At 37.8% G+C, this 22,104-nt stretch overlaps 2 protein-coding genes across 2 annotated transcripts in view; one reads left to right on the top strand and one right to left on the bottom strand.

Moving 5' to 3' along the window:
- The window catches only part of ANXA10 (annexin A10), a 30,350-nt gene extending 17,308 nt beyond the window's left edge, over nt 1–13,042 (bottom strand). The window contains exons 1-2 of the mRNA XM_068942436.1: nt 12,697–13,042; nt 661–742 (exon numbers count right to left, since the gene is read on the bottom strand). Coding sequence (XP_068798537.1) covers nt 661–742; nt 12,697–12,714 — 100 coding nt within the window. The 5' untranslated portion in view covers nt 12,715–13,042. The remainder of the gene's footprint in view (nt 1–660; nt 743–12,696) is intronic.
- A 4,052-nt stretch (nt 13,043–17,094) lies between these two features.
- The window catches only part of SPOCK3 (SPARC (osteonectin), cwcv and kazal like domains proteoglycan 3), a 501,844-nt gene continuing 496,834 nt past the window's right edge, over nt 17,095–22,104 (top strand). The window contains exon 1 of the mRNA XM_068942432.1: nt 17,095–17,285. The gene's annotated coding sequence lies outside the window, so the exon portion shown is untranslated. The remainder of the gene's footprint in view (nt 17,286–22,104) is intronic.

Genomic DNA, 22,104 nt, shown 5'->3' with positions numbered 1-22,104 from the left:
ATGAGAAGCCCAAGAGGTATACAAATTCCAGTACAGACAGCAATCCTAACATGATGAAAATGTTTCAGATAATCAGAAATAATGAATATTCTGAACCTCAGCAATACCAAAAACGTTCAACAGGAAAACACGAAAATCTGAACAGAGAAAAACGCTTTGGTGAACAAATACATTTTTTGGTCTATAGACGGAAAGCAAGAGTTGCTCCTGAGGGAAAGATAATCTATGCTTTAAAATTTCTACAGTATTTATTTTTATTTCCTGATGACTGATATTTTAAAAGACATACTCTCTGGTAATAGCTAACTGTTGAGGTCACAATTTAAAACCTTTCCTTTTTTGGTCTTCACAGTACTGACATAACATAAAATTCTAATCACTTATTTTTTTAAAGGAAAAAATTCACCGCTATAAGCATTGGCATAAGTTTTAGATGAATCTTAATCATCCCTGAGTTCCTGTAAATGGAAATGCATCATTTTTTTGGAATCACCACTGAGTCTTTTTGTGATACCTTGAAGAATCAACAGACATGTGGTGATATTTTTAAAATTATGAGCTTTTACTTTGCTTAATGCTTTTACTTTGCTTAATGCTTGCTATTGTAGGACTGTTTCCTGTAACAAAAGACATGTTGGAAGTATCAGTCAAGATACTCACTAATTCCTTGTAGGGCTCCTCCTAGCAATTGGGCATCCGAAATAGGGTTAAAATTTGGAGCAGGAAAAATTGTTCCTTGTATCTGGTAAAGGAAAAAGAAGCCTTTAATTGAGGTGTTTTACATCTTTAATGCTGCATATATAACTGCTGAAAACCAACAATCACAAGATTAAACAGTGTCCACTTCATAGAGAAAAGGATACAAATTTTATATTTATGGAAGAGAAATCAAACTTTCAGTAAGCCTTAGGAAGGCAGAGCATATTTGAGGAAGTTGCCTCTAGTATGAGTTGGACCTGGAAAAAAATAAATTTTTAATACTAATAATATATTTTTCTGATAAAAATGTAACCACAACTTCATGTTTCCCAACCTTTTTCTGAAAATACTCTTCTATCTTGTAAGGTTAATCCCAAGATATCCCTGACAGTCCTCAACAGCTGTTTCTTTTGGAAGTTCAAAGTTCTAAGTTCAAAGGACATAATTTCTTAATATGTTTCATGATTACTTTAGACCTACCAAGCAAACGTAGGGGCAAATAAATTGTTACTGGTTAAGAACTGGGGTACAGACTATCTGGTCAGAAATTTGAGATTTTTAAAAGTTATTTTAAGAAGTACTAATATGGCAGTGTGCCTTTAAATACAAATGGGAAAACACTCACCAAATATACTTCTGCAGCTTGTTGACCATTTTAAAAATAAGGTCCTACTTTTGCAACTTAGCTTAAAATACAATGTGCCCTGTTGCTCATGAAAAATAATCAGGAAAAGAGTGAGAAAAAATTCTCTTGGGAATACAGAGAGAAATACCGGCCACTGAGAAAACAATGGGACAATGCCAAACTTCACAGAGTGATTTATGATGTTGCATCTAAAATGGAGACTTATCTTTTAAGATACCCACTATCCCATCTTCATCTGTTAGTGTGGGAACTCTCTTTGTATCTTGGGCCTCACTTGTCATTTGCGCATATGGTGGGTAGTATCTGAAAATCTTAACCTCAGAAACTAAGTCAGAGTTCATATCCTCATAACATCCTAATTCCTAACAGTACATGTTCTCCAAAAGTCATTAACCAGAAATTTCCTAAGCATGCATCATTTACAGCAGCGTGTAGCTCAAACTCTATTTGGCCAGATGGTACCTGAGGTTCTGTTCACGTTGATTTTTTTTCCCTCCGTGCTAGCATGTTAAATAACGTTGACCTCAGTTCAGTCACCATTCTCCACAGCTCAGAGACAGAAATGCATGAGCTTTGTGGCTGATCAGTAAGGTAGCTGGACAAACCATCCTAAATCTTACTAAGCTTACTAATAAACAAAATCACTATGCAGAGATGTGCTAGGAGACACTATTAGAATGCAGAATCAAAAATGTATATTGAAGTACATTATCAGTATTAGTAGCAGGTTTTTTGGTTTACAAGAAAAAAGGGCAAATGGAATGTAGCTCAGTTGTCTTTAAAATAGTTGATCAGTCTTGAGAGGAAAAACAAAACGAACCCAAAACTAAAACTGCATCAAATATTGCGTTAGGGCAACTAGAAAATATTTTGATGGGAATGATAATAAAGAATGGTAAGATGCAAACAGAATTTAAGTAACATATAACATTGAAGACTTTGATTCTGCAATTTATACCAGAGGTAAAAAGTATAAATGCATCTGGCATTCAGTTTAAGCACTCTCTGGACCTGTCACAGCCCTTGCTGCTCAGAAGGATGGGAGGGGAAAAATCAGAAAATATTTGTAGATTTGTGTGTTTATTCAAATCTAGTTTAAAACACCAGTGCTCTCGGCCCTTGTGATAGCAGAAAACAAGTTCAAACCCCAGAAAGATTAGTTAACTTAAAGCATATCCTTTCACAGACTTGATTTTGTAATGTCACAAAAGGGATCACTAAGTCACTGACCTTTCGGCATTTATGGTACTTGCTCTGGAATCACAACTAACTGACTTAATGAATACTTTAGCAGCAAAATCCTGTATAGTCCTTACATCCATAACTATAAATGTATTTTTCCAAACAGGTATCACCTCTTAATCAGAATGGAGGCAGGCATTAATGATTTGGGGATAGAAATCTTTATTCATGGAACAGTCAAAATAAAAAAGGCCTTGCAAGAATAAATATTTGTTAGAATATGGTGGGAGGATTGATCATAGCAAAAACTAGTTTGAAACACACATATTTAGGCAAATTATACATAATTTGACCAAAAAACTCAGCACAGTCCTTTTAATTTATTTTTCAGGCAAAATAATGGATATTTGTCTGTGCTCAAATCCCTCTTGATTCAGAAGAATTGCTTTTAGAAAGCATTCACCATCTCACTGGTTCAGGCTCACAGTCAGCAGATTAAATCCAAATTGGTAAATACCGATCTGCTAGCCAGGATCTAATTAAAGATGCCGTTAAGCTGAATCGAATTAAATATGAAGCTTCAGGTAAACCTTGTAGAAGATACAGTAAAATACAAGATTTTTATACAAATCTTTTGGGGGGAACCCCTCATCTTTTTGTTTAATAGTGTCTTACAGTATGTACGTTTTACTTGACATAGTCTTTTTTTCCTATGCAGACATTTGTGTCAGAGTACGGATTTTTTTTTTTTTTGTTTCCGGTACGGATTTTCAGTGTAGCTTACATTGGGGTTTTCTGACTGGTCTCTTGGCAGATTCAACACTCGAGCAGTATAAAGCAGTTCTCTCATCGGCGCGCTCGGTTTTACAGCGTGTGCTAGCAGCATCCTCAGGAGTTCCTGCGTTACTAATGATGCCTCGCTGCTGGCACAGTGCAGTGCTAATGTTACTATGGCCTGTACCTTTAAGAAAGTACTCTGCTGCTTTACGGTGACTCCCCATCTTACAATTAGAAAGTTCTGCTCCGCCACAACCTGTGTCAGGTTTATCCTATGACCATTTCTGTAATTTCAGTCTGTGACAAGCCCGCAGAAGCATTCTGGCTCACTTGATGCATTTAATTTCAAAATCTCCAAGGGCTTATTACTGATTAACCTTTATTAACCATTTGTTTTCAATGAATTTTTGAAATATGTACACAAACAGGTCGGAGTCAAACCTTTAGAGCTGAACTTTGGTAATTCTGGGTCTGAGTTCAGTATGATTATTTATGCACACTGACAGCTTACTGCTTGCTGTATGTTCTAGCCGTATGTTTCCTATCCAGTATCAAAGAACTCCAGAGAGCCAAGTGATACGTACTGTTGAAGGCAAAGCGAAGGAAATTTTTTGGTAGACGGTAAGTAGAGACAGGGATCGATTCTCAGATGCTGCAGTGTCGCCTCTCCGAGGTAAATCCTGCATGAACAAGCTATGCACTTATCACAGAGCATCAAGCCTTAACGCCATGGTGGCAGGCAGCAGTACTGTCCCGTGCTGACAAGATACTGCACAGCAGATGAGGAGGCAAAAACTGGCTTAAAAAGCAATGTACAAATCCAGGAGGTGGCTTTTCTAAGCAAGAAACTGTTCTAATGCTCTCTTCCATAATTTTATGGGGAGAGGGAAAGCATGAAAGAGATGGTATAGTTTTAAGTTGCTGATCAAGATTGTACACTTGCAGAAATGTCCTGTACTGAGAGAGAAGACAGGAGGTTGTGGTAGGCATTTTATTTTGCAAGGGTCTGTTGCAATCTTCAGCATTGTAGGAGTGCCTGCGGATACAACTGTTCATTTGCTCAGCTGATGCGTTCAAGAAAATGAGAAAATAGGTCAAAGCAATAGTTAGCCCGCAATAGCTGGGGCTCTGCTTCCAGAATCTAGATCCCAGGGTACAAAATGCTACTTCCAAAAAACACTGCTATACAGAGTTTGCTTGTCTAAGTGTGCCTAGGAGATGCATAGCTAGCAACAGTGTCAGTCTGCACAGAGGGGCCAGAACCGTAGGCATTTAGTTGCACATACTGCTATTTCACTTTGTTCATTTTCAATGAAGATAGCCCAGTCAATGTTGAGTCCATGGTCAATTCTGTTTTGTTGGCACGACATCTTTTTTTCCTCTAAGTTCTGAAAAGCAGAGGGAAATGAATAATATGATCTCCTGACTTTTCTTCTATATACCTTAAGATGGTCACTATACAGGGACATTAAGTCATTCCCCCATTGAAATTTTCTTTCTGAATGTTTATTTTAAAAAATACATTTGATTTTTCCAAATATCCACCAGAGTATCCATGATCATGATCACTCAAGTGAAATTTATCTGAAAGAAAAAAATCTCCCTATGTAGAGGAGAAATAAACCTTTAAACAGCCTCCAGTGAATGAAATATCCAACAGGGTTCTGAATAATTCAAGGAACAACTCCCCATCGATCACGATGAATTATTAGAATAGGCATAACTCTGGTACCATCATCAAGTTCCAACAGCTTTGAGACAGAAATCACATTACAGTAACTCCTGAAGATTAGTCTAAAATATTTTTCAGGACCAAAGAGCACATCATAAATCACAATGAATAAAAACCTGCAGAATCACTACAGCTTCCTCTGCAAAACAGAAAACATGAGGTGGTAACTGCTGAGACAGAGCATCAAGAATTACTGTGGATCATCAGCTAAAAAAAGCAAGAGGGAAAAACAGCCTGTCCTTTTATTACGAGCCGCCCTAGATAGGAACAAGGTAAAGAATTACTGATGTGCCCAACCAGGGTGGTGGTAACCCTCAACAAAAATCAGCACAGTGCAAGTTACCTTGAGCATTAGCCTGCTATAGAATAGATACAAAAAAATTCACAAGGAGAACAGGATCAACCAAATAATGGATTAAGACCAAAAAAAAAAAAAAAGCTAGAACTCCACTGATAATCTTTCCCTTTCTTAAGAACCGAACTCTTGAAATTGTTACTATTTAATCATAATTCAGCACTTGCAGGTTATAATTTATAATACTAAAAATTAAATTCCAGCCTTTGATCTACAGACTGAATACATTTCTTTTGCTCTGTAGGAAAAGACACTACTAAGCTGAACTTTTCTGGTAATTACTTTTAACATGAATTCAGCTGAAATTGGCTTTATGAGAAAAATTTTAGAAAGAGAATATCTGCTACAATACCTCAATAATTGTGTATGTCCTTAGTCCATGAAGCTATTTTAAGACCCTCATCACATTACATTAAAGAATGAAAGACTTCTTCCTGCTCTCAAAGGACGGCAGGCCTGGACCATAGTGCTTCCTCCGACCCTGGCTTTAACAAATGTGAAAGTTTTCCTCTGTAGGAAAGTTCCATTCTAAGTCGCTATTTATCAGCAGCCACTGTATACTTATTCGTATAGTTTAAGGTAGTATTACCTCTCCAGACTAAAAACTGAGTATGCTCTGTGTCTGCTTTTTTCAAATAAAAGTGATTCGGAGGTTCACTGGAGCACAAAATAACTAACTTACATAGGTAGTGAAAGAGAAAATTGTTAAAATCAGAAAGATAGCTAAACATGGGAACAAAAAAGATTTAAGACTCATGCCCACACCAACATTATGTTGCTACTTGCCATGTGCAAAAATTGCATTTCATGGCAAAGCTAAAACTGCAACAGTGAAAGCTGTGTTGTGGTTGTCTTGGTGATGTCAGAGGAAAATTCGGAGGTACTTGCACTAAATTTGTTTTCTCTAAATTAAATGGTTCTCTAACCTACCCCCAGAAGTAAAACACAACTATGATTCTGAAAGTTAAGAAGAACAGGGACATTTCTGGATCACTTAACATTTTTAGCACTAGGACTTTATCCAAATCTCATGGCTATTGTTAGTGGAGCTCCTTCTGTTGACTTCAGGGAGCTTTGGATCCTGGCCTTAGTGCGCAAAACTGCCAGGCACAGACTGTTTGACACCTTGCTGAGGAAAGTGAGGATAGCTTATGGATAAACTGAAGCAAATTCAGCGAAGTCACCAAGATACTCAGAGGCTGGGGCAGTTGTCCTGTGAGGTGAAGGTAAGGGACTCAGCCCAGCTTCAAGGGGGGGACCCAACAGCAGTCACCCAGTTCCTATGGGGAAGACATCGAGAACATGGATCCAGGCTCTCTACTGAGGTGCACGGCAGGAGAAATAGAGGCAGTCTGCATAAACTAAAACAGGGGAGAAACTTCTTTCTTTTTCTTTTTTTTTTTTTAAATATGAGGGTAAATGACCAGTGGAACGAGTTGCCTGAAGAGGCGTGGGATCTCTGTCCTTGGTTTTCAGGGCCAGACTGCACAAACCTCTGACTGACTTGGTCTGAAATCAGTGTTGACCCTGATCTGATTAGGAGGCTGGGCTAGATGACCCCCTAGTATCCCTTCCAATCAGAACGATTCCATGACAAGTTTTCTCCAAAGCCAAAAATTAACAGAAACTATTCCAAGAGTATTTTAAAAATAAGTAAGCAAATTAAGCACCCACTGGCTCAGTGACGTGGGACAGAGTAATAAAGAAACCTGTATAACACTCTGGGGGTCAGTCCTGTGAGGTGCACACCAATTCCAGTTATATACTTTGACAACAGCGCTACACCTTTTGCAGGATCAGGCACAGACCTGACACTTCTATCACAGATCATCTGTTTTCTGCTGTACATATTGTGATTATTTGGGTTGTTACGGTGGTAAAGAATTGCGCGCGTTATCAAAATATGACGACTGAATTTCAGGAGTAATTCATTTATGCATTTTCATTTTCTGAAAGGCAGATCAGCAAAGGTATAAGGAGCGTGGAGTCTGAGAGATTAGACTCTTAGCAGTGACAGACTGTGATACTTGCCCAGAAGTGAAAGTTATTGCCTGTGGACATTAAGTGTGCCTAATTACAATTTACGGATGGGAGCTACAGCAAGGTGGTTTATCTTCACCAATCATAAATCAATCACACAAAAAATATTCCTCCTCTAAATAGCTTGTATTTATAATAATCGAGGGAAGATCCTATAACTAAGGTGTTTATTATTTCTCCAATATCTGAATGCAACTACACCTTCCCAAAGGGACATTAACATATATTGAAACTGAATGCAGGACTGAACTTGCAAGCACCTGGAACCAGATCAATGTCAGTGTAGACAGCTCATTATTCAGCTCTTTCATGGTTAAATATAGTCCTTCTGAAAAAAAAAAAAAAAAAACCAGCCACCAAAAAACAACCAAACCTTGCTTTAAGGAAGTAGTGATCTATAAAGCATATGGAAGAAATATGGGCAAGATCCTCAGTCGGTGTAACAGTGCATAATTCTGCCAAAGTTGGTAAAACTTTGTTTTGCACAAGTTGATGATATAACTTTGGTCAGGTCCTAACTCTTCTTTCACCCAGATATGCTTCAGGTATCCTCATTACTAATACACTGCATGTTCCCACCGTTGTCATAATGAACCATGTCACAGCTCAGCCATTTTTCTGTGGATATGGCCCATATTTTTCTGTGCACATATTCAGACACGTGCGTTACACACAGCAGTAAGGACACTTTAATTTACTGAGCTGTACCTTCAAGTTGTCTGCGTTCAAAAATATTCACTGTCACAGGTGCACACAAAGGTCTCATTTATTGGTTTAGGCTGAACAAAGTCACATTTGGTTATTCAGTCTGGATGCAAGAACACAAATGTTGTGGATATTAGTTTGGTGCCTGTTTTGCAATATGTTTTTGTAACTTAACAAGCTGTTCTGAAAGCACTGAAACTAGTAACAACTGTTTTCTTACAGATTCTTTTGACTCTATATGCCTACTAAATTCCTCCTACCAAAACATCAGTTAATTTTCTCTCCTTGATTCTCCACCTACATTCACAATCTGTCAGGTGCTTACCAAGTCTACCACTGGATAGGTAAAAGATGGCTTGCCCTGTGGTTTAGTCCATACTATGCAGGTACTGCTTGGCTAATGCTATGCCAATAAAGTAAATCAGTTTAAACTCAAAGTTTAAACTTAACTGCTGTATTTTTCTAAGTGGAAGAACAATTTGGATCTCTCACCTCCATTGAGCAGCTGGTTTTCACAAAACTTGGAACAGACTGCCATTCCTCTGTTAGTTCGACAGAAATTAATTAACAAGTTCAAAGTTACTGGTAGGGACAGAAGGATGGGCAAATGTAAAGAAATAAAGCCTCAATTTCTGAATAAACCAGAGGGAAAACGCCTGGTATGCTCCACTGAAAGAGTACAAAGAACCCTGTAATATAAAATACCGGTTTAATTTTGATATCCAGGTTCTAATAGTCCATGTAGACCATTTTCCTAGAGCACTCTTTAGAAAGATAGCATTCAGCACGGCTTGGCTTTCTGCCTTAGAAAGAAAATGCCTTCAGGGAGCAGATGAGCAAAGTTCTGGTTATTTCTGAAAGCAATTTGGTCATTTTTTGGGTTAGCTGAGACCAGATGCTAAACAAGAACACGGAGAAATGCTTTTCATACCATCTTTCTTCTGCGGTATCTTAAAGAAAAGCATATCTATTATCCAGAAGGAAGAAAATCAGGGATATCTTGCTTTTTCACATAAAGTATCCAAGTACCTAAAGCAAGTAAGTCCCCAGAGGGGGATTCAATGATTTTAACACCCAGTCTTCTTTCTGATGTCAAGATACCTTCATCTACAAGAACACAGATGTAATTCCACAGAGATGGTCCAGCTGGACACTTTATACCTACATAACTGTGTTTGCTTGCACACAGGCATTTAACTCTTTTAAAAGAAACTGATTCCAAAGTAGATGTGAAAACTGAACACGTTTGCACGGTGTTAGCTGAATGAATCAAAAGAAAGACAGAGATTGGAAAAGGACTGTAAAATTTGTAGTAAATCTGAAAAATAATACTTGCACAGTACTTCTGCACAAGAGCAAGGAAGTTGTAGCTTTTCCTACCACTGACCAAAGCTGCAAGCAGTTCAACAAAAGTATCAGTAAAAGCTTAGGCTGCTTTTATCAAATTATAATGTGTAAAGTTCAGACGATTCAGTCTTGTGACGGAAAAAGCAATCTAAAGTGTGAACAACCTTCCAGTAATATTTGCTCAGTAAGTCATTCTGCTGATAACAAACAATCAAAGTCAGATTCCTTAGTCTGAATGTTTCCAAGAGGGAATATCTACTAAAATAAAATGCCTGCTCTAAAGGCTAATTATGCTATGAGTTAGTTGTGCTTTTTACAGAGATATCTTTTCCGTGCAACTTTATCATTTAATAAAAAATGCCACAATTCATTTTGACTTACTGTGAAAGTTACAGATGGTACACTTCCTTCGAAAAATATACGATACAGTAATGAAAGGGATACTTTTAAACACAACACATTCATTCTTTTCCTCCAAAAGCTGCCATCTTTCTCTGAATATGTATTTTAGAAAGGACATGGAGGTCTGATCGAATTTCTGGTAGCTTCACCTCTGCATGTACTGTGCTGAGCCATTTTCTGTACGATTCAGCCACACTATGCTGCTGAATCTGGCAGAACTGCTGCAGTGATTTTTTTCTACACCTCATTCCTAATCTTTGTGGATTCCAGTCAAGGTAACCTCCCATCCAGTCATTCATATGTGGCATATGCAAAAACTAGTATGTATGTATAATATCAAATATAAAGAAGATCATCTTAAAGAATCAATTAATAATTTTGAAAGCAACACTTTATTTCCTTTTTTATGTTTCTTTATGCTTCTAAACCAACGTTATATTAATATACTGTGATTTCCTGAAAATTTATTTGGAGCTACACTGTGCTTTTAAACTCAGTTCTCAATCTGAGGCTGTGCGTAAGGAGAGCAGACAAGATGTCAGCGTGACTCAGCCTCATCACTCTGTCTCTGTGTAAGCCCTGCTTTTTCTTTGCTTGCGATTTGCTAATGCTCTAGATCAGTGATTTCCAGCTGTTTTGTTGCTGAGACTCATCTGAGAAAATATCCATTGTTCCATGACCTACTCAATCTTGAGGAACCTGCGGACATCGGGAGGGGCATGTCTGCTTGGGCTTTGCACGACATCTCCCCGTTCTGTGTTGATACCTCTGTGGGCAAGTCTGCTTCACTCGTTAGGAACCGCTGAACTATTTCATGCCTTCTCTCCCTTCTCATCCCACAAGTCATGGAGAAAAAGGAAATAAAGAATAACAATTTACTTAACCTGAGAACCTCACCGTACTTTTTCAGCTAAAGCCTGTAGTCAGATGTCGATGTCTTTCTTGAGATTAAGCTGCACCCCATTGTCTACACTTGTCTGGCTACTCTTTTACTTCTGCGATTGATAATTAAAGGGTTAACCAGTAGGTCCTTGCATATTTAGAAGTGCAAGGAATGGAAAGATGATATTCACACCATTTACTCTGGTGTAGTTCAGAGGATCAAAGTTAGGAACGTCAGTTCCTTCTCCGGTAAAGAGGTCCTTAGGGCTGACTAACACACAGTGACTACATTAAAGCAAGGCTAAAATACTAATGTAAATATCTTCCACAGTTAAGCATAAACATGTAATCTATTAGATTTTTTTCATAATACTATCAAACCATCGTAATATTATTGTCTTACAAATAGATCTACCAATTTTAATGACATAAAAGTGATATTATTTCTTCTACAAACTATGTTATAATGTACTAACATTAATACCAGGTAATATATCATATACAGATGCAGTATCAATTATTTAAATAAAATTAGTCTTGATAAATCAGTTGAAGAAATGAAACTGAACTCCCTAATTTCTCAAAATGAAATGAATCTACTAGCTTTTATCTGCTGGATTTCCTGCCTCGCTTTAGTAATTGAACTACTTTAATTTAGTAATTAAATACATTAATAACAATGTAATTAATAACTTAGTATATATAAGAAATATGCTAATAATATAGTAATTAAAATCTACCAGCTTTATCAGGCAAGCTAATTCTTCCTGCCTTGCTTTAGTTATCAGAAATATATCGATAACATAGTAATTAAATGATTAAAAAACAGCAAAAGAAGAAAAAAAAATCCCTTTTCATTTCTTAACTGGGCTCAGGTCTAGTAAGCAATGCAAGATGCCAAATCTTACATCAAAACTAAACACATTATTAAAACCGATTCAATACCTATTTCTCTGAAAAATAAATATATGCAACATAGTTTTCTAGGAACAAATACTTCACTGGTGAGATTAGAATGATTACTGCAATTATGCCTTCAAATAAAGTAAGTAAACAAAAAAATGCTCATCCTTTAGAAAATTCTGCATTGAGCCGTAAATTAATTGGGAATGCACATGCAGAAAGCATACAAGAAGAATAAATCATTACTCCTATTAATAATAATTAAAAGAACAAGAATGACCCTAAGAACATAATTATTTGTTTGCCAGGCGCAGAAAGCAATTTCCTCTTTTATTGTCAGAAAAAATAACTATAGTAACTTTTAGAATAAGGAGTTAAAATTGCAGTATGAACATTTATTTTCTTGACGAGGAAGGAATCATTCACTCAACTGCTATAAAATATTAGCTAGGAACAATAATTGATAGCTTCCCCTGAGTTATGGCCCTTATAGAGGAAGCATTTTTTTTTTTAACTTTAAAATATCTGTCACTTTTAGAATGTAATGCATTGCCAGCAAAAAGAAATGCTTATGAATGATGAAATTATATAGTTACTTCATGTAATTACACAAAATGTGCACTGTAAAAATTTATAACCACCAAAACAGCAGCATGCATCAGTATCATCTGAACAACTCATATTTTTATTTTTAATACCATTTGGTGATGGTATACAATTTTGTGTCTGTGTTACAGCTACATGGAAGTGCAGGAAACTCAAAAACAGGTAAAAGATCTTTTTTTTGTCTTGAAAGGCCTAAAATTATGAGACTAGAACTGTTAATTCTGTACATTTTATTCTTCATTTCAGATACTTTGTATATACTGCAATAATCCCAGAATTAGACATAAACAACAAGTAAATTAACTTCATCAGAGGTAAACTAATTTCTACCGGTAGAAGAAAATGGCTCCCAACATGTGTGGCAACCCAAGAGCAGAAAAGAATTTTGAAAGATTGCAGAGAACAGATTATTATACTCACATAGTCTCCACAATACATTTTGATACAAGTCTCCAAGTTCCGGTGAGATCAAAATAGCAACTTTCCTAGAATAAAGCTAACAGTTCAGTAAACTAAGATTGTTATAGTCAACTTGAATTCTATTTTAAAGAACTGAGAGAAACCATCCAATCAAGCTGATATCAAGTATGCTAGGCTCCAAGGTAACAATGAAGCAGGAACAGCGCCTGGTACTGCACGTCCTCAGGTTCTACGGATGCACTGTATACTTAGTCATTAATCATATGTGAATAAGTAGGATTATTACGTAAGTAAACAGAGTCAATAGCACAACACCCTCTGTTCTGCTGTGTTGATTTTAAGAATCAGAATTCAGCCAGTCACAGAATGAAATGTTAACCTACAGAAACTACTTGTGTTAATGATTTACTTTCAGCATTAGCTGTGGTCTAGTTCCTTTTTTCCTTCTGCTGAATCACTCAGGTCATCACTTACTCTATAAAATATTTCCACCTGGCATGAATAGAAATACGCTGTATAGCCCTCATATGCTACCTGGAGTAACGAGGACAGATCTTTGGAGTCTCAGTGGAACTGTACAGATGAGGCCCTCCCTTGATGTTTTCAGACAAATTAAACCTTATAAGACTCTGTGAAGAGATGAGCAAAAATACTGTAACATTGTTCTATTAGAATTATGCAGAATGGTTGTAGAGACTGAGAGCAAAATTCACATTTTTATAGCTGCTACCTTGTTTTTTTTTTTTTCTATTAATGATATCTACTACCATATTAAAGAAAAGAGAAAACACAGTTTCCTCAAAAAGAGGAATTTAAAATAGACATACAGAAACAGTCTGTATCTAGTACAACATGAACGGAAGACATGGGCTACCGCTATCCTGATGGGGTGTCAGTATAGAGAGTTTATTTTACTGAAATAGTTGGACAGGAGTTTTAGACTTCTAATTTTATTGCTTTTATTACTATATCCATCACATGCTTTGTAGCGCTTATTAAAAGTCGGAGGTTTCTTATTACAATTTAGGAAGACTTTGGAAAGAAGAAAAAAAAAGATTTCTTTCATAGCCTCAATATCTTAGCAACTTGTCTAATCATTAAGAACCATCTCTGGGTTTGTAGGAGCTCTGCAGTACTGATTTTAATATAAACTTCTGCATGTCAGTGTTTATTATCTATAGAGATTACATGTCTGTCCTTATAGACAGTTGGAAGAGTTTCATAGACTGTATGCTTGTGAAACATGAAAATCTTAATGGGCTTCAGACTGCCATATCTTTGTTTTTTCCTTTTTCCTGAGGGCTATGGCAGATCATCTTTTTCTATATAATCATACTGAGTACTTGCTTTACACCTCTGTATTTCAAGTGCTCTGTGAGGATGGCTGGGGAACATAGCCCATTTTACAGCTAAGCAAAATGATCTGTAAAGAATCGGACCTGGCCAGCTGGAAGACGGCACATACAAGGTGGTGAAGATGGCAACAGAAGCTAGGGTGGGATGTAGACTCCTGATAATTAATAGTTTTAAACAGTGATAAGAATATGAGAACATTTTAAGCCTCTCTTTCGCAGACTCTCGTTTCACATACATTTCTTGCTGGGATAAGTAATTAAAATGCAATACAGTTAATCTTCAGTACAACCCAAAATGGATTAAATTTACAGGCTTACAATGTTTTAGTCTGCTCGTGTCAAAACCTTTAGTGGTTAGGGACCACAGGGCCTAAGTTAGTAGAGGAAAATTCACGATTCTGTGCTAATTCCTGGCCATTGAACATGAGGAAAGCATTTAGCCGATTACTGAACTAAATTCTGGTTTTAATGAATCTTTCTGGGAAAAGCCATGACAGACAGAGTCTTGAGACAAAACGTTCAACAGAAGAGGACATTTCAACTCCTTCCTCCTTGTGAAGGTCCCTTGGCTGTCCTTGCCTTCCACCCCACTCTAAGGCAAGAGGCAAGGTTTTCAACAGGGAAATGCAACATACATTTCTCCATGTAATGCTTAGCAAAACTAATCCGTTGTTTGTGTTCCAGAGTGAACATGCTGAACCTAATCTCACTTTTATATTTTTTTCAAGACGCAGCAGCTCAGAGGTGTGAATCATTTCTAGGGTAGGAGCTTATCCTGTTTTTTGTGGGGGGGAACACCGGAGAATTGCATTACAAGTCATTTTGGCCATCTCACCTTAAGACAACATGGACTAGCTGGAGAGAGCATAGAAGAGAGCAGAAATAATAACTCAGAAAGACAGAAAGAACTGGTTTGTTTAGACTAAAGACAGAAAAGTAAAAGATGTGTGAACAGTTCAAGTAAGTAAAAGCTTTTGCAAGAGGAATTAAAAAAAAAATAATTTGTCCTGATTTCATGGTGGACTGGATAAAAAGTGAGAGGCTCAGCATTCTCTTTTTCTGTTTCTCCCTCTGTTTAATTTTTTAATCAATTCTCACCTAATAACAGGGTGAGAATTTTATTACTGATTTGGACACCTGGTTACTTGCTCTCTTTTTGTTTAGAATTTCCCATTTTTGTTCCTGTTTAATTTTCTCCTCTCTCAGTTTGTTACCTGTTTTTCTTCTTTGGAGAGGCTTGCTTCTTTTCTGTAAGAGTAAGAAGGGGTCAGTCCCTCTTCTTGAAGTCCTTCCTGCTGGTGGCATTTCTCACCAGTGCTAAAGGTTCTTTTTCAAACTTCTCCCTGTTCTACTCTATGAACTGTTTAGGCTTAGGCATTGCAACTGATAATTTCAATATTGTACTAATGGAAACCTTGAATAAAAATAACTAGCCATAATTAATTTCTAATTAGAAATCCATATACTTTGAAGAAAGAATGATTTAATTCAAGTGAGAAATAAAAAATGATTTAGTATCAAATTAGTCTATTCATTTTCCTAAAAACAAGAATCTAGCATATCAGTCACACATTAATTACAAACAAAATTCACATTATTGGTAAAATAAGCTCCAGCTATTGTTCTGCAGTGTCTTCAGAAAACCGAAGAGAACTTACACTCTCTGGAGGAGCTTATAAGCAAGCGTAAAAACTTATTCATCATGATAAAAGGAAGGATACGGTAGTAAGAACCTTAACACAATGACTCACTGGAGGATGTATGAGTCAAAAATAACTTTGACAACTCTCAAGTCTGTATTTATATTACAGAAGAAACTCTGGGCACTTATTTGCCTGTGAATTGCTCTTACGGTTGCCTGGGTCAAGTTCTGCCCTGTTTCTGAGAAGGGCTCTGAGCACAGTATGTGTACACAGGAGGCCATAGCACGTACTCGGATGACTTTAGAACTGGCAAACTGTGCCTTGGAAGGGCTACAGCCAGCTGCTTTTTGCCTTTCTGGATGAACATGCGGGAGCATGTGGCGTGATGGCTTACCATCTTGCAGCCATTATCACAAAAAACCCACCTTGCATAAATTTGAATATCTTTCATAGCAGTAACCCCTGTTTTGATTTCAAGTTGCTAATTAAAATAAAAAATAAGAAGGAAAGGAAAACAAAAAACCGTGGTAGCAGACTGGAAAGAACAAGAATACCACAATGCAAGATCATATTGCATAATCTACTTCTATATGCTTCCTATTTAGAGTTGTTTGAAATTTTTTTAAGTAACTCCATGATCAGACTGCGAAAAGGAAAGCTTTTAAATGGTGGAATGTATGCAGTGCTAGAAGGCTAATCACATGAAAGAGAAGGCATTTAAAGAACAGAATAGGGTTTGAATGGGACATTGGATAGTGAAAGGTATTATGGGCATAGTTTCTAGGAACAGCAGGCACATTATTATTTAGTGAATGTAAAATTCTGCAATGAAGACCTTCTTCACTATCCCATCAATATACTTCATACTTGTACTTTCTGGTGGTTTGTCTGCAGCAGAAAATGAAAAGTCTTGGGCCTAGAGAGCAGTAGTTCTCAGTCCTCTATGTCACCAGTGAACTATGCTAGGCTTGCAGCGCTCTTTTTACATTCCTAGAACTGTCCTAGCTCTTTCAGAGTCCTCTTAGGTAGTATAACACAATTACTATTGCAAAACAGCAATTACCTAGGATTCTACTTCAGCCAAAAATAGTAAGCTATGACAGTCTGCACACTAGCTGCCCAAAACAGAACACCTACACGCTTATGACACTTAAAAAAAAAAAAACAAAACTCTAACCCTCAAAATTACCAGCGTCACCGTTAGTACAGACACCTTCCCTTCCAAATATGACGTTGTACATTACAGAAAGCAAGAAGAGAGACCAAACTGCTCCCTTTAACACCTCTGAGTACGTACGTACGTACCTACCTACCTCCCACTTCCACTTCCCAGACCGCGAGGCCGCGCGCCGCCAGGGCGTCTCCCGCTCTCCCGAGGCGGCAGCCGGGGGCGGGGCCAGGGCCTCACGTGGGGCGGGGAGCGCCTGCGCGGGGTTGACGCGCAGGTGGTGGCGGCCTCGGAGTTAGGCGAGGAGCGAGCGAGCGAGCGAACAGGCGGAAGCCTCACTCGGCAGCGACAGGGGCCAGCGTGCGGCCTCTGCTCGCTGCGACCGTGGCGCGGCGCGGCAGCGACGACAGCGCTGCTTATGAGGTTAGTGATGCGGCGGGCGGGCTCGAAGTTGCCGGGGGTGGAGGGTGGGAGCCGCGGGCGGTGTGGAGGGCGCCTGCGAGTCACGGGAACGGCGCTGGGGCCGGCTCAGAGCCTCGCGGGAAGAGGCGGAGTGAGGGCAGCGTGCGCCCGCCTGCAGCGGCTGGCCTGGAGGGGCACCTCCGTTGGCCGCTGCGGTGCCGCGAAGGGAGGGCCGTTGGCGGGCGGCCGTTGGCGGGCGGCCGTCGCTCGGGCCGCTGCTCGTTGTCGGCGCTCATGGTTTGTGCGGTGCTTCTGCTGCTAGTTCTGGGGATGGCAGGTTTTAGTTACGTCTCTCTAGCGGCAACAAAAAGTGGGCGCTTTGGTTCTTGTGCAAAAGTGGAGCTGACGTAATGCTGTAGTGAACTCATGTTTCTTGTTATGAACGCACAGATTTCGGGCTCAGCTGTATAATCGTTACTCTTACTGCAAGTATTGCAGTGAGATAATCAGATACGCTGTTGTAGTGACTCTAGTGGGTATTGCTTATGTTAGCAAGTTCTCTTTAATGCCTGAAACTTGTCACTGAATTTCATCAGTGAAATTCATACTATGTCTGCCCACAGCATCTCAGCAGTTTGTGGGCTGTTGAAAATACAGGTCCAATTGATCTATCCTCTTCTAAGCTGCCATGTTAATACGTATACAAGGCCAACAAGCTTGTATCACTGTTAAACTTACAATTCTGTTCATCTGCTCTTTGAATTTCAAGTGACATGCTAAAGTCTAGCTTTATTTGGAAGGAGCTTGGGATTGCACTAGTAGATTCTTAGGCAATATTTATTATATGGGGCAGATATCCTCTGTAGCGTTGTTGATGGTCCAGGTCCCCTGATTGTCAGTATTTGGAATGTATTTAAAAGACATTGCTCTTCCTCTCCCTTTTCACTCACATGCTTGAATTTCCTGCTTATTTAAGCTAGGTGGAACTAGAAGGACCAAAACTTTCTTTATTCCTGTTCCATTAGGGCATTGGGAATAAGGATGCTGGCCTCTTTATGGGAGCTGGATCTGACAATGAGTCTTGTGTTTTAGACATGATTGAGATCCATGGAGTGTGCAGATGTATACAGATCTATACTGCAGGACTACATATAGTAAGGTCTAATTTTAAACCTGATGTCCCTTGACCAGAGTACTGCAACTTCTTACATGTTTCAGGAAAAATCAGACCCTCAAAGAATGGTATCAAAAAAAAAAATCAGTGTTGCCTATGGGGAGTGGCCTAATTTGGCTACTGTGGCTTTTACCATCACCCGCAGTTTGTTTGCTGGGAAGCACAACTGATGAGAATGCTCAGGAAATGCTAGCACGACTAAGATAGGTAGGAGAATGCCTCCTCTGATTTAGGCACCCAGCATATTCGTACGTTTGGCACAAGACTAGTTGTGCATGTGAATGTTTGCAAAAAAAGTAAGAATTTAAGAGATTTTTGGACCAAGCTATGTTCAGGGAGCATATGACAAGAATTTTAAAAAATCAGTGTCACATAGGCTCATCTGCCTAAAAGCATAACCAGGTGACTAAACTCTTTTGTTGAATGGAGCTCTAAAATTTATGGCCTAATTTGAAAGTTCAGTTTCAGAAAGCTTGATGATTTTTGTTTTAAATAGACACTTTCATCAGCAGCAGATTTTTTTGTAGTTATCTAAGGCATGTCTTGCAGGAATAACCATTGAAAACTGAGGGAAAATTAAAGAACTGGTAACAGACTTTAAGTTTTTATGAGCTGTAAAACAAGAGAGGATCTGGGTGATTTCCAGCATACTTTGTCTAAAAAAGAAAGAACAATTTTATAGCAGATCAAAAGCAGATGTTTCTGATTTAAGAAAAAATGCTAAAATTAATGGAGAAGAATGATTTAAAGAAATTTCACACACTTCAGAAATAGTTCATATCTAGGAAAAGCAATTAAAGAGCTTTCGGAGGTGATGTTGAATACAGCTCAAAGTCACTAAGCTTGAACTGGCTTATGTTTGTAACAATGTTAGGAAACGATGCTTATAGCCAATGATTCTTATATTTTTTGGGTCAGCTTTTCAAGTGTGATGAAAAGATTATTGACAGTCCATGTATTTTGGATTGTGATTCTGGTAATATGAGAGACCCCGCTAAGCCTCATAAAAAAAGAAGAATATTTGAGGGAACAATTGTTTCTTCTGTCTACTTCTTTCAGATCTGCAAACCTCACTTATTCTACTGTTAGGCAAGAGGGAGTGAGCATGGAGATATATTTTATACATGTATATTTATATATAATGATTGCCATTGTTTTTGCAATTTTAAAGTTTTTGAATAGTGATTTTGTTTTTAGTCAGATGAATATGGGGATTCCTTTGTGATTTTTATCTTATAAAGTAGAATCTTTTTGCCACTGTAAATGCATCAGTTTACAGCTTTTTTTAATACCTCTTTAATTTTTAACCTGTTTAGGTTTTGGCTGAGCCCTAGGATAGAGATATGTGTCCTTGGGCTTCCTGAGGTTCTGATCACTTGATTTGGGGAGCTGACTGGAGTATATTCTTCTCATAAACATGCTTTAGCTTCTTACCATGGAAGAATATATCATTCTAAGATGTTATTTAGATGTATCGTTGCTGCGTTTTTCTAATTTGATAGTGTTCTCCTTCCCTATTATAGAGCTGTTCTTGTTTCATGGCACAGTTCCAATGTTTGTGGATGAGGAACTTGGATGCTTTAAGGCCATTAAAACTAATTCTACCAGTTTGTATGTGGGAATGCAAGGAGTTCATGTGAATCCATTTTTAAGAAAGATTTCTTGCTCTTTGGACCTCACTTCTGCTGACAAGTCTGTCTGTGAAATTCCTGTAACCGTTTTCTGAATCTTGAGGAAGCATTAGGATAAAAATTTATTTCACACACATTATATTATTAACAAATGTGTTATGAAAGGCGCTACGTTTACATACTCAAAGCTTTGCAGTTAAATGGAAAATAACCCTACACTTCTAGGCAAGAACTTTTCATTACAAACTTATTAAAGCTGTATAAGAGTGTTTCAGCAGAACCTGTAACAAAATTGGGATGGTAGTGTTTGAATTGTCCTGGGTGCTTTTTAATGTTTCACACCTTAAATATAGATTTGGGTTGAATGCAATAAAAATATTTTAAAAATGTCAGTGGCTAAACTAATACCTCAAGGAAAATCACATTATTTCAAAAACTGTCCATCTGACTAGCATGGAACAAATTTTTTCTTACAAAAAAATTTTCCAACTATTTACTTTAAGAGAAGGAAAAGGAGGCAGTCAAACATAATTAAGTGTTAACATGTAACTTTAATGGCAATGTGTAAATGCCAGTGCGATAAATATCTGACCAGAGTATTGTCTTCCTACAGATATTTAACTCTTTCTGCTGTGCCTCTATCTGAGAAGCATATTGGCTATGCCAAAGGAGCAAAATGCATACTTCCTGAATCTCAGTTATTGCTGTGGCAACCGATAATTGATATTAGAGATTAATTGATTTATAAACTGAGGTGATTTTTATTCTTGTTCACAGAAGATTTTTTTACAGAAGTTAATTTAAAATGTCTAATCATGGATAGCACAGTAAACTGCAGTACAGATGGAAGGAAATGTCATTGTAATTGGTTTTATGACTTGAAATACAATACGCATTTGTCAAACAAATGCATAGCACTTAGATTTCTTCAAAGATTGAGTGTACATTAAAACAATTCTGCTTTGTTTAATTTATTATTCCTTTTTTGGAAATTTTTTTTGCATTCGATAGTTTGTCTAATCCTGGTTCCCTTGTTTATCTTTAAACTATTTTATTTCCCAAAATTACACTAAAACTGAGCAAAAGATTAAGGAGTGGAATGAATAGACATTCAAATGAGGGAAATTAAAGGCAAAGTCCTTTCATAACCGTAGTTATTTACAGATTGTCTCATGCTGAGCTGTACCCTGCATATTTTACTGCTGCTTAGTGAGTTAGGCTGATGAGGCCTGAAATTTGGCAAAGTTTTCGTCAGCTTCAGGCTCTGTGGACCGTCAAGCTTAAAGGATCTTTTGCTTGAGTAAAAACTGTGTGATCGACTCCATAATTTCCCTTTCTTGTCAATGTTGTACGTCAGAGAAATAATATCTACTAATAGTTTTTATCTCTGTCAGCTTGTACTCAGTGATTATTTTAAATATGTTGATTTATTGTACGCTGTCTCCAGAATGACTACTATTTTTGTTTATTTTCCAAGTGAAAGAGATAGTGATTAGGTGATTTGTACAATGTTGCCCAGGAAGGCAGTAGCAGAGCTGGTGGTAGTTTTTGTGCTTCTAGGCCTTCTTTTGGTAAGAAAGCTCTATGTTTAGCTTACATTCCTGTTTACAATAAGACTCTCAAAAAGGGGGTGTAAGTGGTCCTTAGATGGTGCGTGAAGCTTTGCCTTTCCTTTCTTTCTAGATATATACCTGCAAGTGAAATGTAATGTAGTTTTGTGTTGGGTTTTTTTATAGCAATAGATGGGTTGCTCTAAATCCAGTTAAACCCGTAGAACCCAGTGCAAAGCTTTTAACATAGCAACTTGCAAGTCCTTTAAGAGAGGAGAAAACCTCCCAAACGTGGTTATTTTCTCCTCGAATTCTCAAATACTGGTAGCTGATGCTATCAGATTTTTAACGTTTGATCCTTCAGTCCTTAGCAGGTAGAGAATGACCAATGGTAGATGTATTTTTCAAGGTTTCAAACCTCATTTTTTTTGGCTCACATCTACAAAAGATTCCTCAGAGGAGTTTTTTAAGCATGGAAGAGTGGG

The sequence above is a fragment of the Struthio camelus genome, chromosome 4 (assembly GCF_040807025.1).
Source record: "Struthio camelus isolate bStrCam1 chromosome 4, bStrCam1.hap1, whole genome shotgun sequence".
In the NCBI taxonomy this organism is placed as follows: domain Eukaryota; kingdom Metazoa; phylum Chordata; class Aves; order Struthioniformes; family Struthionidae; genus Struthio; species Struthio camelus.
The sequence above is the reverse complement of the archived record's forward strand: the minus strand, read 5'-3'. Positions and strand labels throughout refer to the sequence as shown.